This window comes from Exserohilum turcica (assembly GCF_000359705.1).
Source record: "Exserohilum turcica Et28A unplaced genomic scaffold SETTUscaffold_14, whole genome shotgun sequence".
Lineage (NCBI taxonomy): Eukaryota > Fungi > Ascomycota > Dothideomycetes > Pleosporales > Pleosporaceae > Exserohilum > Exserohilum turcicum.
The window spans coordinates 800,352-815,504 of NW_007359959.1; the positions used below are offsets into that span (position 1 = coordinate 800,352).

General features: G+C 56.7%; 4 protein-coding genes across 4 annotated transcripts; 1 reads left to right on the plus strand and 3 right to left on the minus strand.

Annotated features, from left to right (window-relative positions):
• Positions 1-262: 262 nt before the first annotated feature.
• Positions 263-3,611, minus strand: SETTUDRAFT_128760 (uncharacterized protein). The gene is made up of 3 exons (XM_008025374.1): positions 3,443-3,611; positions 757-3,386; positions 263-682 (listed from the first exon to the last, which is right to left on the minus strand). Exons 1-3 carry the CDS (start codon positions 3,531-3,533, stop codon positions 503-505), a joined length of 2,901 nt encoding a protein of 966 aa, XP_008023565.1. The 5' UTR covers positions 3,534-3,611; the 3' UTR covers positions 263-502.
• Positions 3,612-3,998: 387 nt separating this feature from the next.
• On the plus strand, positions 3,999-4,858 carry SETTUDRAFT_105908 (uncharacterized protein; the record flags this gene model as incomplete). Its single annotated transcript, XM_008025375.1, has 2 exons — positions 3,999-4,168; positions 4,213-4,858. The coding sequence occupies 2 exons, from the start codon at positions 3,999-4,001 to the stop codon at positions 4,856-4,858; spliced, it is 816 nt and encodes a 271-aa protein (XP_008023566.1).
• A 472-nt stretch (positions 4,859-5,330) lies between these two features.
• SETTUDRAFT_160108 (uncharacterized protein) lies at positions 5,331-6,124 on the minus strand (the record flags this gene model as incomplete). Its single annotated transcript, XM_008025376.1, has 3 exons — positions 5,331-5,759; positions 5,848-5,976; positions 6,038-6,124. 3 exons carry the CDS (start codon positions 6,122-6,124, stop codon positions 5,331-5,333), a joined length of 645 nt encoding a protein of 214 aa, XP_008023567.1.
• A 1,112-nt stretch (positions 6,125-7,236) lies between these two features.
• Positions 7,237-12,818, minus strand: SETTUDRAFT_148505 (uncharacterized protein; the record flags this gene model as incomplete). The annotated part of the gene is made up of 4 exons (XM_008025377.1): positions 7,237-9,348; positions 9,397-11,278; positions 11,329-11,812; positions 11,909-12,818. The coding sequence occupies 4 exons, from the start codon at positions 12,816-12,818 to the stop codon at positions 7,501-7,503; spliced, it is 5,124 nt and encodes a 1,707-aa protein (XP_008023568.1). The 3' UTR covers positions 7,237-7,500.
• Positions 12,819-15,153: the final 2,335 nt, after the last annotated feature.

Here is a 15,153-nt window from a genome sequence, read left to right on the forward strand (position 1 = left end):
ACTTCTCTCTCTCTCTCTCTCTCTCTTTTTTTTGAGTAGAGGGGGGGGGGGGTGGAAATCTTGGTTCATGCATTTCTTGGTCTTTGGTCTTGGTCTTGGTCTTGGTCTTGTTCGCATTTGTATTGTATTGTATTGTATTGTATTGCACTACAGGGCTACTTATTCACTTATTCACTTACCTACTTACTTATCCAGTTTCTTATTTTTACTCTTCTTCTTCTTCTTTCTCTTATTTTCTTACTTCTGAAGACACAGCAATATGGGTTAATTGATTCAGAGACAAACACACACCCAGAGAGAAAGAGAAAGAGAGATATAACAAACAATTACACGCATCCTGACAAGCAAGCAAAGAAATCACTGTAAATTTCCCATGATGATTCTCCATTGTCCATTTGGTACGACAAGCGCTACACGTCACGAGACCTACTTGTGCGATATTCTATTTGGTATGCTATACTATGCCATGTCAAGGCGAGCAAGTGAACAAGTAGCCGGGGAGTTAAATCTTGAAAGCCTCAATCCATTTCCGCGCCTCCTCGACACCTTCATCGACCTTGTCTGCATTGGTGCCCTGGCCAATTGCCGTGGGAGCACCGGGCTTGCCGCCGGCCTTGCCACCGATAATGGGGGTCACGGCCGAAGCCCATTTTGGACCGTCTGCGCCTGCGTTCTTGAATGGCTGTGTGTGATGGAGTGTTAGTGTTTTGGACTCTCGGAAACAACAACAACAGCAACAACAAGGGGAAAACATACCTCGCTAACATAGCAGCCATGCACAACCTTGCCTTCTTCAGGCGAGGCGGAAAACAGGTAGAGCGAGCGATCCTTGAGGGCGCTCTTGGGGCCCGAAACAGTCTTGATGGCTTCGCTAATGGCCTTGTTGACATTACTTGACCAGTCGAGCTTCTTGACCATGAACTTGTTGCTATCGTCCTCGAAGAACTTTGTGACTTCGTCGAGAACACGCTTGTTGTCTGCCTTTGCGGCAGCCTTTTGCTCGTCCAAGATGCTCTTCTGGATCTTGGCGAATTGCTCGCGGAGTTTGCTCTTTGCAAGCGCCGAAATGGTGAGGTTGTTGAGGTCGACGCCAATCTTCTTTGCTTCGGCTTCCTTTTGCGGCCCAAATGGCATCTTGCCAATGGCCTCGACGCGTTCTTGGAACTCGCCGGCCACATGCTGGACATTGTATGCCTCTTGGCCTGTGACGGCAACGATACGGCGGATGCCCTTGGCGATACCAGACTCCTCGAGGATAACCAGGTCTTTGATCTCGCCCGTCTTGAGTACGTGGGTACCACCACAGAACTCGATAGAAAGCTTCTCCCACTTCTCGTTCTTCACATCCTTCAGAAGCTCTTCGACGGGCACACCGACCGAGACGACGCGAACCGGGTCTGGGTATGTCTCGCCAAAGACAGCACGAACACCCCTGATTTCCTTTGCAGATGCAAGCGGCACCTCCTTGGCGTATACTTGTGAGTCGTCTTTAATGTACTTGGACGAGATACTCTCAACCTTGTCAAGCTCAGCATCCGACAGACCGGCCTTGTGCGAAAAGTCGAAGCGCAGCTTCTCTGGTGCAACAAGCGAGCCCTTTTGGTCGACTTCGTTGCCGAGAACCTCGCGAAGGGCGTAGTTGAGAACGTGTGTGCCGGTATGGTTGTTGCGAATGGGATGTCTCCGTAGCTCGTCAAACTCGGCAATGACCTCGCTGCCGACGCTCAGCTCTCCATACTTGATGTAACCGGTATGCAGCACATAGCCGGCATACACCTGGACATTCTCAATGCTAATCTCAGCCTCGCCGTCGACCAGCAACTTTCCAGTATCGTACTCTTGACCACCCTGCTCAGCGTAAAAGTTTGTGCGGTCGAGCAAGACACCAAACTGCTCGCCCTGTGGCACCTCGGCGGTGCTCTTGAAGAACTTTTTGTTGTGATATATGGCCTTGATGGTGGCAGTGATGTTTTCGCGGCCATACTTGGCAGAGTCGTCCGTCTTGGGGACCTCTGGCATGTTTTCGAGCGCACCAAGGTCGTGCACGTCAAACTTGACAAGGACACCAGCAGCCTTCTTGTCGCCCTTGCTGGCTTCGCGCGCCTTTTCTTGTGCCACCTCAACCTCGTCGTCATTAATCTTCAAGCCCCGCTCTTCAGCCATGAGCTTTGTCAGGTCCACGGGGAAACCGTACGTGTCGTATAACCGCCAGACGTCATCTCCTGGCAGCTCATCTGATGCCTTTGCCTTTGCCTTTTGCGCATACTTTTCAAAGATGACTTCACCGCGATCCAACGACTTGGCAAAGGCCTTTTCTTCCTCGTCCAGAATCTCGATAATGTCCTGTTGCTTTTTCTTGATCTCCGGGAACATGTCGCCCATCTGCTCGACTAGTGTAGGCACAATCTTGGAGAAGAAACCACCAATCTCCGTCTCAAAGTACTTGCGCGCATATCGGGCGCCTCTCCGCAGGACTCGGCGAACGACGTATCCGCGACCAACGTTGTTTGGCACACCGCCGTCGGCAATAGCGAAGCTCATCATGCGGACGTGGTCTGCAACGACTCGGTATGCAGTGTCGATGCCATCTGGATCGTCGTTGCCAAACTTGCCCCTGTATTCGCGCGCTCCCGTAATCTCCTGTATCCTCTTGAACAGCGGTGTAAAGACGTCGGTGTCGTAGTTGGATTTCTTGTGCTGCAGCACCGAGACAAGGCGCTCGTATCCCATTCCGGTGTCAATGTGCTTGTTCGGCAGCGGTCGCAGCGATCGGTCGGGCTCGCGGTTGTACTGCATGAAGACGTTGTTCCAGATCTCAATGACCTCGGGGTCGTCCATGTTGACCAGCGACGCGGCATTCCTGTACTGGCCATTCTCGGGCTCCCTCAGATCATAGTGTACCTCGGAGCAGGGTCCACAGGGGCCCTGGTCGCCCATCTCCCAGAAGTTGTCCTTCATGTCTCCCGGCAGAATATGGTCCTCGGGCACGCCCGCCTTGAGCCAGAGCTCCTTGGCCTCGAGATCGGGCTCGAGGTCGTCGGTGCCCTCAAAGTAGGTGACGTACAGCCGCTTTGGATCTATGCCGTAGACCTGTGTGAGAAGCTCCCAGGTGAAGCCAATGGCCTCCTTCTTGAAGTAGTCGCCAAAACTCCAGTTGCCCAGCATCTCGAAAAAAGTGTGGTGGTAGCTGTCCTTGCCGACATCGTCGAGGTCGTTGTGCTTGCCACCGGCGCGGATGCATTTTTGCGAGTTTGCGGCGCGCTTGAGCTGGGCAAAGTCGGACGAGGGGTCGATGGTGCCCTGGAAGATGGCCTTGTACTGGTTCATGCCCGCATTGGTGAAGAGGAGAGTGGGGTCGGAGAGGGGCACGACCGACGACGAGGGGACTGTTTGTGTCGAGGTCAATTGGCATTCTGGAAGCTTGCGCGGGGCAGCGACATACCAAACGTATGGCCGCGGTCCTTGAAGTAGTCAAGAAACGTCTGGCGCACGCGGACAGCGCCCCATTCGTGCTTTTCTCCCACCAGCGACATGGCGGAGGTGTGGACGAGGGGAGTCAGAAGCGGGCGTGTGCAGGAAAACAGGCGGCGTTGGACGTGGAGCGGGCGTCGCCACACAGGCGGGCAGAGGAGCAGCGAGGAAGACGTCTTTTCCGAGAGCAGCAGGCGACGCCTGGCGCTGGGGTGACTCAGAGGGGCGGCTATCCTTGGTGGTGGCAGCATTCACCAAACCAGCGCGGGCTGCGAGTGCGGGGCTCCGAGGGCCGATGGATAGACGCAACCATGCAGCAAGCGAGAGCGCTTCTGGAAGCTTCACGCAACTGCGCCGAGCTGCCCTGGCCGCGGCTATAACAACGACCCTGAAAATCCCCCATACTACTACTACTACTACTACTACTATTACTACACACATGCTCTCCTCCATCTCCGGCCCCGAAACTCGCCCTCCGCACCACAGCCGTCTCTTGCCCTGCTGATCCGACCCGAAGCGATGCATGCATGGCGCAAGTCGTAGCTCCCAGCAGCCAAGCTAGCACCGCTCCATATGCGCAACAGAATGCGCCGCACGGCAAGAAGCGACCCGCCGACAGCTCGCTGGAAAACGAGCAGCGTTTGAGCAAGCGATTCGACCTGCTGAATCTCGGTATGTGCTTCTGGCCCCTCTCCTAGTTTGTCGTGCTGGTGCGGGTGCTGACAGGTGCGCAGTAGACAGCAATGGCACGCGCCTCTATATTCCCGTCGCAGGCTCGCTCGAGGGCGCACACGCACACGCACACGCACACGCACGCGGGCTACCAGGCCAGCCCATAGCAGGCGCCGACCCTCTCGCCTTTGTCTCGAGCAGCCGGCCTCCACGCTCGCGGCGACCACGCGCGCCGCCCACCGACGCCGACGGCATGGAGGTGGAAGACACGCCGCACCGCGTCTACATCTCGGACCTGAGTGCCGAGCTCAGCGACATCGAGTCGGACGAGGAGAAGCCCATTTTCCTGTCGGACATTGAAAAGCACCTCTCCAAGATACCGCGCCACGTGCTGCTCGGCCCGGAGCCCAAGCCCACCATGCACAACCAGATGGTCCTGTACAATGTGCCCTCGAGCCTGACGGTCCCGCAGGAACAGGACAATGTGCGCAAGGCTATTGTAGAGACCAGACAGCGCATCCGCGACAGGCAGGCTAATCCTGTCACCGAGCCGCCGGGTGTCTTTGCTGCCAACACTACTTGCACTACCACTTTACATACTCCTCCTGCTCTTCCTCGTACTAGCACTACTCCTAATACAACCACAACCATGATGACGGATGATATACCCCCGGCGCACGACAACAGTACCGTCGATGCCATGGATATTGACTAAGGCCTTGCTTTTTTCTTCTTTGTTCACGCATAACAAACACAAACGAGACATACAACCATTGAACATGTATGTCCACGAATTGCAATGATGAAATAAACACATCTTTTTTTGTTTCAACTTATTTCTCCTTCTCTCTCCGTGAAATATCTTGAAATGTTTGAAATGCCTGGATTTGTCCTTTCCCTCTCCCACTACAAATACACACCATAAACGTCTCGGTGAGTCGTGATATTACCAGAAACATGTTTGCCTGCTTTCCAGGCCCTAACCTATCCCTCCCATGCCCATAGATATATTGTACATACACAAACACCGCCGTTGTGAAGAACGCATGATCCAGTCACACTGATTCTTGCCCTCTTCTCATCCCCTCTCACTCCGCTCACTCAGATACATACAGTTGCACAGACGCACACACACATACATATATACATACATACATATATATGCTCTCTCTCTCTCTCTCTCTTATTTACCGCCTAAACCTACCAAACACACCCATAATCTTGGCCTGAGCCGGTCGCGGCGGCAGAGGCTGTGTAGGCACATGTCCCGACTCGCTCTGCTGTTCTGAGCCCACGACGCCGCTCTGCTGGGGACCAGCCTGCGCTGGCGGAGGGGCACCAGCACTATACTGGCCCATTTCCATGGCATCTGGCGCGCTGCTCGCTCCGGGGGTGGCGCCTGTCTTTGCGGGGCCCGCCGGCGCGAAGTACTGGGGTGGCGCATCGTTGTTTTGATAGAGTGGCGGGGGTTCCGACCATGCGCCGTCCTGGCGCTGTGTGTAGGGAGCGTTTGCGCCACCGTTTGGCGGCGCATATGGGTTTTGCGTCTGGTAAAAGGTGAAGTGGTTCTGGGGCACTTGGCCGAAGCGTCGCCGTTCTTGGTACGAGACGAGGAACTGTCAGGCATGTTAGTATTTGTGTTTTTCCTTCTTTCCTTTATACCAAGCAGCGTGGCAAAAAGGCTGAAAGAAAGAGGCAACGTACACGATGGTATGATAGCAGTGGAAGACCCTTTCGTAACCTTCTCTTTGCGTGGATGCGGCCGCCGACAAACCAGCCGAAGAATATGAAGAAGAAGACTGCGAGAATGATCCATTTGATAATTATGCCTTTCTGTTCATTAGGTTAGCCGTCTGCACTCAAGCTGAGCGTGCATGCCGAATACAAAACGTACCTCTGTGTACCAGAACCCGTCATTGACAAAGCATTCCGTCTCTCCATCTATTGCCTCAACGCAGTAATACCTCTTTGACAGAGTCATCATGGCTGTGTGATGTGATGTGATGTGGATTTAGGTTTATGTGACTGCTTTTGCGCCACTGGTATGCCCAGCCAACAACCCAGCAAGGAAATAATAATAAAAGTAACAATGGAAGAAAAAGAAAATTGAATAATATAATGTGTCACCCAGGCGATCCTACCAGTGTGACAATTCTTCGAGCGCGAGGGAGGGGAGGGAAAAGTGCGAGATGCGTAGAAGGCCCCCAAAGCCGTGCCGCTACCACAGAGATGATATGGTCGCCCGGCGGGTAACACGACGGAAAGCTACTGCGCCACGTCGAATTCGTTGGTTCCTTCGGTCGCCCAAGATGCCGGACGCGGATCTCTGTTGCGTCTGGGAGAGAATCAGGAACGAGCCCTGTTTCAGCCGTGTGTGGCGTGGTGCCGGCTAGTTTCAAGTGTGCACCAGCAAAAACGGGGGGCCTGGGTGAATAGACGAGAGAACAGAAGTGTGGCGAAGACGATCCGAGAGCGAAAGGGGGATGGGAGATGGAAAGAGAGAGAGAGAGAGAGAGAGTAGAGTCGAGTAAAGGAAAATATCGCGACCGGCTGCAATCAGCGCGGACCTAAAAATGAACGTTACTGCAAAAAGAAACGAGTGACGAAAGTCGTGTGGCTGGTGTGAGTTGAGGTTGGGAGAGGTCGGGGAGGATGGAGCTATGCAAGGGACGCGTGGATAGGCCGTGGGTCTGCGATCCGTGCCCTGTCGGCAGGGCCCAGAAGGCTTGACGTTTGGCCTGCCCACATGACTGCATGTGGCGTACGTCAGCTTACGTACGGCTGTTCTTACTCCCTCACATCGCCTCTCTCCTTAGACCTGCTCGCCTACAAGCGTGGCTGTGGCGGCTTTTATTTCAAACACCCTCTGCCCATCAAGACGAATGCCCATGCGACATGTGCCCACCTGCCAGGCCCATCTAGATTGGAACCTATACTTTCTTCTGTATGCGTACTATGTATTGACCCAACCCCCCTCCTGACCGACCATGGAGGCCATCCCTACCGTCTAACTATAAATCATGTAAGCCGCCACGCCGACTGAGAGTCGTCCCCGCCGTGAGGTTGCAAGAAAAAACACAAGGATACAGAAACGCGTTGCAAACGTTGTGGTATAATGCCACCAAACGCCTAACCGCAGACCCAACAATGACCCGACATGCAACTGTCAAACCCCCCCCTCCGCCTTGTCACTGTCCAAATCTCCCATGCTGTTCCGCATCAATGCGACCCGGTCCAGTCGCATTCCTGCACTCCATGCTGAAAATGCCTAGAGGCATCGACTCCGATCCCATGCTCAAAGGAAATGAATAAGAATAAAAAAAAGCTTACGAGTACATGAAAGAGAAGTGCAAAACTCTAATGTAGCAAATTGCGAAGTGACGGACTCGCACTTGCTCCCGTACTGGCGCGCTCAGTGGGCGCTGAAGTCACAGCCGGAGCATCCCGCATTACTGTATCCATAGGAGTAGCCGGTCGTCCAGGCGCAGGACTCCCGTGTATGCCCGGGTACTGGGCGACGGCAGGAGGAGGCGCAATGAATGGGCTTTCGCGCGAGGCAGGGTGCACCTGATGGTGAGTAGGCGAGTAGGGCATTGTCCTCGGCGATGGCATCGCCCCATTCACCAGCATCGCTCCGTTGTTGTGGTGTAGCTGCGGAGGCCCACTAATGGGCGGTCCCGAATACGGAGGCCGGAGCCCTGCGGCAACAATCGCCGAGTGCAACGGTGCACCCGAAAATGCCGCATATCCGTTTGGTTGAGGCGCGTAAGGCGCATGAAAAGGGGGAACATGGCCGACAGACGGGGCTTGTAGTGGTGGCGGTACGTAGCCAGTTCCGTTGGGTAGATGATGCGGGGGATGTCCGGGCCCGGGTGGTACACTACTATGCCATGACGGCAATGGAGGCGGCTGATTTGGGGGGCCGCTAGGTAGCGCCCATGGACCAGCCAGCGCTGGTGGAGGCGGCACGTATTGTGGAATCTGGGCCGCGGGCAGAGGGTATTGCGGCGGCGGTTCTTTGAAGATGGACACGGCCCTCGCTCGCTCCTCCTCTTCTTCATCCGTGCCGTTCTGCTTCTTCCAGTGGCACTTCTGGCACAAATAGGCACCGGACAAAGCTACGTCCCTGTCCGTGTCCAAACGTAGACTTTTGCGTGCAGGCGAAGCAACAGCTGGCGCGTCCGTCATGGGCTGGTCCTCGGTACCGATGCCATTGGCCATTTTGTTTTCGTCAACCAGCGGCTTCTTGTCCATATGGCCGTTCATGTCCAGCGGTCCATCCACCACTCGAGGGATTTTGGGTGCCGCCACTTCCCCGTCAACCTTCCACCATCGTGGACTGGCTTCGATCTTGCAGCGTGCACACTTGCGCTCAGACTTGTACACCATTGGCTCGTTTGACTCTTCCTTGACCGATATGCCTGCGTTCGACTGTCGTCCCCGCGCAGACGTGGGGGTAGGCGCAGCGACTGCGGATGCCCTACGGTTCACCTGTGCTGGCGCAGCCTGTGGTGCAATGCGCGTCGACTGGTCAACCAGGTTGGCCTTGCGCGCGGTACCAGTCAGGGTCAGATCTGCTTGCTTGAACTCGCGAGCGAAAAGTTGCAGGGCAATCAGATCCGTTCCTTGCACTTGCTCATCCATAGGATGAACAACCGTCTTGGGCGCATGGTCCTTGCACCAGATTGCCGCGATCAGTGTGCCTGTTTCCCCATTCATAGTCACTGTGGGTACCGCATCCCTGCGAGACACCTTGACCGGGGTCATATCGAAACCGAGAATGTAGCCATGGTTGTGAGCACACCCAACGTGGAATGTGGCGTGGCATTGCAGACACGACACACATGCGCCTTGCGTCGTCTTGCACAGCTTGCAAACCGCGTCGTACCGGAGTGTTGGCGCACCTATGCCCTCCACCATGTCGAGGCGAGCTGCATTGCTGAACTTGATCTCGGGATGCCAGAGAGCGCAGTATACATGGACCCAGTTATTGTCGGCAGTACGCTTGAGCGGTTCGCGGGGAACAACGGGCCTGCCTTTCTCCTGTTGGCGAAGGCGGTATTCTTCCTTGGCCTTGTCGACAAGCTCCTTCTCCAACCGCTCTTTCTCCCGGTCGCGATCCGTCTTTTTCTTGTGCGTAACCTTGGGCTGTTCATAAAAGTCCTGTTCAGTATCCTTCTGAGGGCAGAGCACGCATTCATATGTCTGAGCTTGATTAGTAGCGGCTCCACTAGTATTAGTTATTTGACTTACGTATGATACGCTTTCCTTCTTGTCGTTCTTGCACGGATCGCAGTACCACTTGTTGGCTTGTCGTGTTTCTTCGATACCATAGCAAGGTCTGTGGACTGTCAATTTACAAGCCGCACACTCCAGACGTGTGCCTTCTGACGTTCGACACACAGCGCAGGGCAAAGCTCGATACTTTGGAGGCGACGGGACCGGAGGAGGCGTGGGGGCTTTGACGACTGGAGCAGGCTTTTCTTTTTCCTTCTTCTTCGACACTGGCTCAGCGACTGGGGTCGACGTCCCGCTTTCTCCATTCGTAACAGCCGCAGCCGCAGTTTTCTGTTTCTTCTTCGGCGGTTCTGCAACCGGCTGAGCTGTAGCGGCTGGGACCTCGACGTACTCGGGGGTCGCGTTCTTGGAGCTGGGATCCGACTGTGCGGCGTAGACCTCGCGCAAGAGCTCCTCGTCTATTCGTCGCTTCCAAGCCTTTCCTCCGCCCTGCGCAACCTTCTTGGCAATCTCGTCGACGTTTTCCCATGTCACTGCGTACTTGCGCCACAGATTAGCACAACGCAGACAAAGCGCAACGAGGAATCCAGTCTTGTCCTTGGAACGGCCATCGGGTGGTACCATCTGGCCGGGAGTCACGCCTGGAGCCCGCCTCCATTGGCGCGAATGTCGGACCCCGCAGAACTTGCATTGGAAAAGGCGCTTGCGTTGTACAGCCTTGGCGCTATCGAAGGCTGAGTCGTCTTGGTCGTCGGCAACATCGTCAACAAGGCGGGCCTGCGCGTCAGGCTCGACCTTCTTAGTGCGGCCTTTCCGACTACTGTAAGAGCCCCATATTTCTCTTCCTTTGAGCGTCTTCTTCCACATGTAGTAGTAGCGTACGGCGTCTCCATAGTACATGGTTTTGCTCGTGTGCTGGCGGACGAGCCTAATCTCCGAACCGTATTTTGCAACCCCTTCGTTCCACTTTTTCTCTTCCTCCTTGGTCAGTTCGGGCTCCTTCAGATCTCTCCGCTTGTCAATCTTCTTGACATGCTTCAGGGCGACATCGGCGTCGTATTGATGCTTGGTGAAAAGAGCCAAGCACTTGTCAAGAAAGTTGGTGTTGTACGGCTCGACTCCAACGTGCGACTTGGCCAAGGCTCTTGCTCGATCCATGTAAGCCTTGACCTGCTCCTCCGTGACAGTCGGGGCATCATCTTCTCCTCGTGTAGAATGTACCCCCAAAGGAGGCATCTTGAACATTAGCTCCGCAGTGCACTTGGCATCCCTGTTTGGCAGGTCTTCTCCACGGCGAACATAGCCAGGAGGCTCGTCCATGACCCACTTGGGGCGCTTGGCCTTCTCTGCCTTGTCGGCTTCGATGGCAGCGACGGTTTCTTTCGACAGCTTGCCTTCTTTCTTGTTGCCTGCCGCCTTGACATACCGCTTCTTGATCTCTGCGGGCTTGACGAATTCAACCGCATGCCCGTGCCAAACATTGACGTTCGCCTGGTGTCGTGGACCCAATCGAGAGCTGGCGCGTGGATAGATGGCTCGATCATCATACTGCAGTGCGTCCTCCACCCTGCAGTGGATACCGAGGTATCGCATGGGCCACATCTTAGCTAACGCTATCTCGGCCTGCGTCGCAGGGTGCGTGTCGATTTGGGTGTCAGGATCCGGGGTTGGCGCATTGGTGTCTGCACAGGCTTCCTCCTCTTCCTCGTCGATTACCTCCTCTTCTTCGGCATCCTCGTTGGTGGTGCCCAAACGGGCCTCGAGCTTCTTCTCTTGGGCCCTGCTGCATGGTCCACAAGCCCACGCAAAACCACGAGATGGCTTCTTTAGCAACGGCGGGCGTACACAATTCATGTGGTATGTGTTGTGACACACGGCACATTCCACTGAGTCATTCCTAATCCAGTTAGCAGCGTCACGTGTGTGTAATTAGATGGGAAACCTTACGCGGCGCAATACCCAACGCAACGCTTGCAGCTCTTGACGGCGCTGGTCAATTCCTTGACACGACTCGTTTCGAGGCAAATGTACTTCCATCGCTCGTCGAGGGCCTTCTTGACCTTGTCGGGAACGTTGATGACCGACGAGACGGGGATGACGTCGTACCAGCGATGGATGAAGCGATCAAAGACTTGGTTGAACCAAAAACTGTCCTTGGTCTTGCGGTACTCGTCCAGATCGCCAATCTCGCTGCGGTGCAGGATCTGGCACTTTCCTCGCAGCGAGGCCAGGGGGCAGAGGTCAGAGTGCATCGTCGCATAGACGAGACGAGTGTCGTTGTTGTAGCGCTGCACGTCTCGCGGGCGATAAAACCAGTTGACGCGCAGCGACTCGACGCGCTTCTTGGGGTCGTTGTCGACATGGATAAATTCCATGACCCGGCAAAGATAGTAGGGCTCGCCGGGCGGCTCGCACACGAGGTACACTTGATCTGTAACACCCAATTAGAATCCATGGCTCAAGCCGCAGGCCGTGGCTGGCGTAACGGAGCAAGCGTCAGCTGCAGCCCAAGCAAATCAAGACTTACCATTCACCGAGACGATTTGGCCATCGTCTGCCTCGAGGCGGCCGTCTCTGAGCAGGGCGGCCGTGTTTTCAAAAGTCATCATGTTGGACTCGCGGGCGCTGCTAGCGGCCATGATTGCGGTGCTGGCCTGGCTCCCGCGCTTCGCCCCTGCTTGGCTTGGCGCAGTGGCACTTGCGTGGCTACCATTTGCGGCGTTGGCAGCAGCATTCTTGCGCCGTTTTGTTGGGGGCTGAGGCTGCGGAGTGCTGGACTGCGTCGATGCAGCCGTGGCTGAGGTGCCGGCAGCATTCAGAGTCGCCGCGCTGTCCTTGGTGGTGCTGGATCCGGAATTACCCCACGACGCATTGCCCTGCGCAGAGCCGGAACCTTTCTTCCCACTCGCACTCGAGGCGTGAGCGCTGTCGGGAGCCACGGAACTACGCGATGGCGGGTCAGACACGTTGCCATTAGCAGGCGCCGCTGGGGCTTCAAAATCCATTTCGGCGTCCTCTGCATAATTGGGTCGCGACCTCCCTGGGCGGCCTCGCGAGCGCGTGCCATACGACGACGGCGCATCTCCATTCTGCTCGGGCTCCTTGGACGCTGACTTTGCCTTGGCGGGCGCACCATTGGCGGCTTCGAGAGACTGCTGCACCGTGTCCATGGCCGGAGACGCGTCGCTGGCGTCTGGTGGTGGTGGTGGTGCAGGTGGTGCAGGTGGTGCAGGCGGCCGCCCCTCGAGCGAGGCAGCGGGAGTGGAATTCCTGGTCGACGAGGCCCGGCTGGTGGACTTGGAAGGCGCTACTTCTGACGCAGCGCCGGGTTGCTGCTGTCGACTGTTTGGCGCGTCATCCTCGTTGCGCGGTGACGGGGCATTGGACTGGTCTCCAGGCGTCGACGAGCGAGCCTCGCCATGCTTGGAGTCGGCCATGGCGAGTGGTGGGCGGGCAAACCGACTTGGTGCAGGAGACAGGCCCAGGCACGGCGAGAAAGCCTCTCACAAGCAGGCGCGGGCGGTCGCCAGGGCGGATTGCGAGAGAAAAAGCCCGTCAGGTAGGGATATCAAGGCAGCATGAGCAGGCCCATGGGCGCATACACGCGAAGGTGGACAGCAGTGGGCCCCAAAAGCAGCGAGACGAGGGATCCGGGACCGGTGGGTGGATGCAGCCGATGGCGAAACCAGGTAATGTTTCGCGCTGTGACGGGGCAGAGGGTGGTGTGTGGGGGGAAACAGTGAAGAAGGAAGCAGTGGTTGAAGGAATTGGGAGATGGCGAGGGCGGGATAGACTCGCTGTAGTATGGGTCTAACGGTGCCAAGCCAGGCCCAAGGCTACGTCCGTGGGACCTAGTTCTTTCTTACGCATATCTCATCTTCTCATCGGTGCTGCTGGCAAACCGCACCCTCGCCGCACCGCACCGCACCGCACCGCACCGCATCCTCTGCCCTCCCACGCCCGCTGCCGCCGTGTCGAGCCCTGTGGCCGGGCTGCTGCCGGCGCCCTCGGCCCTCGCCCGCCATGTGGTTTTTTTGATGGGTTTTTTCGGCCGTGGCCATGGTCGACGCCCACACAGGCTTCGTCAACCAACGATCTCCACTACCCCTGTCTACCGTTTGCGGGCAACGCACCCCTCATACGGCGACTATCTCTCTTCTCTGCACCTTCTCCGGGCGTCTCAGCCAGGCCGCTCGCCCCAGGGCCCGTCTGCACGCGGCCACGGCGCGAGCAGCTGGCCGGCAGCATGCAATTCTCGGGCCCCACGCTCCCCCCCGCGCCCTCGGCCGCCTGCGCCACGCCGTCTCATGCTGTGTGAGAGTCCCCCATGGGCGCTGGGTCCAGGGCGTGGGCTCGCTGAGGAAGGTTGAAGGAGGCGATGTATGGTGGTCTAGGTACTAAATGGATTTAGCGCTCGACAGGGGTCCAACGACATCTCGCAGCTCGTTTGACAGAGCCGTGGATGGGCATGCCGCATCTTCCCACAACACTCTGCTATGGCCGCACGCCTGCGAGCCTGGGCTGCCTGCGACGCCCTCTTGCCTGCGCGACGGCGAGCAGCTCATGGCGCGCCGCGCAGCTTGGATTGCCATTTCTTGGGCAACCCTGGCCTGCTAGGCCTGTTCGCGTATGACTCTCTTACACACACACACACCCACCGACTCCGGGCCACATCAGCCGGGTCGTAGACGGCCCGATCATTATCATTTCCAACCTTGATGCAGTCGCGATGGGTGTTGAGGACGGCGTGTAGTCGTGTCGCCCGTCTGGCTGCGAAGCGGTCATGCAGCCGTTCGGTTCGCAGGATTACCCAGCGGCTTCACTAGGTGGATAGGGCCCTAGTCGCCCCCCTCCTTCGAAACACCAGCCGCACGCCAGCTAATCCGCATTGGCATCGCACAGTTGGTCTCTTGTTCGCTGGTCGATTCTAGCAAAGCCCCGAACCTTTTGGCAGTGTGCCGTTGACCGTCGCTCTTGGCCCTGGCGCACCGCCGCTCATGATGGTGGCCGACTGCAGCCAAAGTGGCAGTGGGAGCCTGTCACGAGCCCGTGCCGATGCTCCCATCCAGCGTCGAGGCAAAGTACACCCGGCTGCCATGGACGCGTCGCGCCTCAGACGTCAAGACAGCGCCTGGCGACACGCCCGCACACTTGCAAATGGCAATCTACTGCAAACAACAAAGCTATTATTTGAAGTGCATCGGTTCTGCTCGGAACGCGCCAGATCGGCATGGCAAGGGCTATGCTATGGCTAGGTGCACCTCCAAGTGCTCGCAACATTTGCAATGAGCTGGCGGATAACTCACCACACAGCCAGGGGGCTGAATCGCGCAACTCGCGACGCCACCGAGGCAGCCATGGGCAGAAGACGACAAATTGCTGCTTGTGTGGGCAGCAGACGTAACCGAAAAGCGTATTGTCGACACCAAGCAATAGTCATAGTCATGGATGTGTGGGGTCTGGGTGGAAACAGGCAGAATCCCCGTAAGTGCATCTGGCCATGCGATGGGGGTCGAATTGGATTTTTGCAAGGCAAGAATCGCTTCCAGAGAGACCCAACCCGCACTATTACGGACAATGATGACTGCATACCCTCGCCCGGGAAACCGTATGCTGTGCGAAGTCTGCAGGCGCGTGCCGCGACTCAGGCTCGGGAAGCTTGGAACAGGGTCGTGTGATGAGAGCGAGTGGCAAATGTGCCCCGGACTGCCGCCATTATGGGCATGCTCTCAGGGGGGGGGGGGGGGCAGGACAAGCCAGCAACAAAGAATA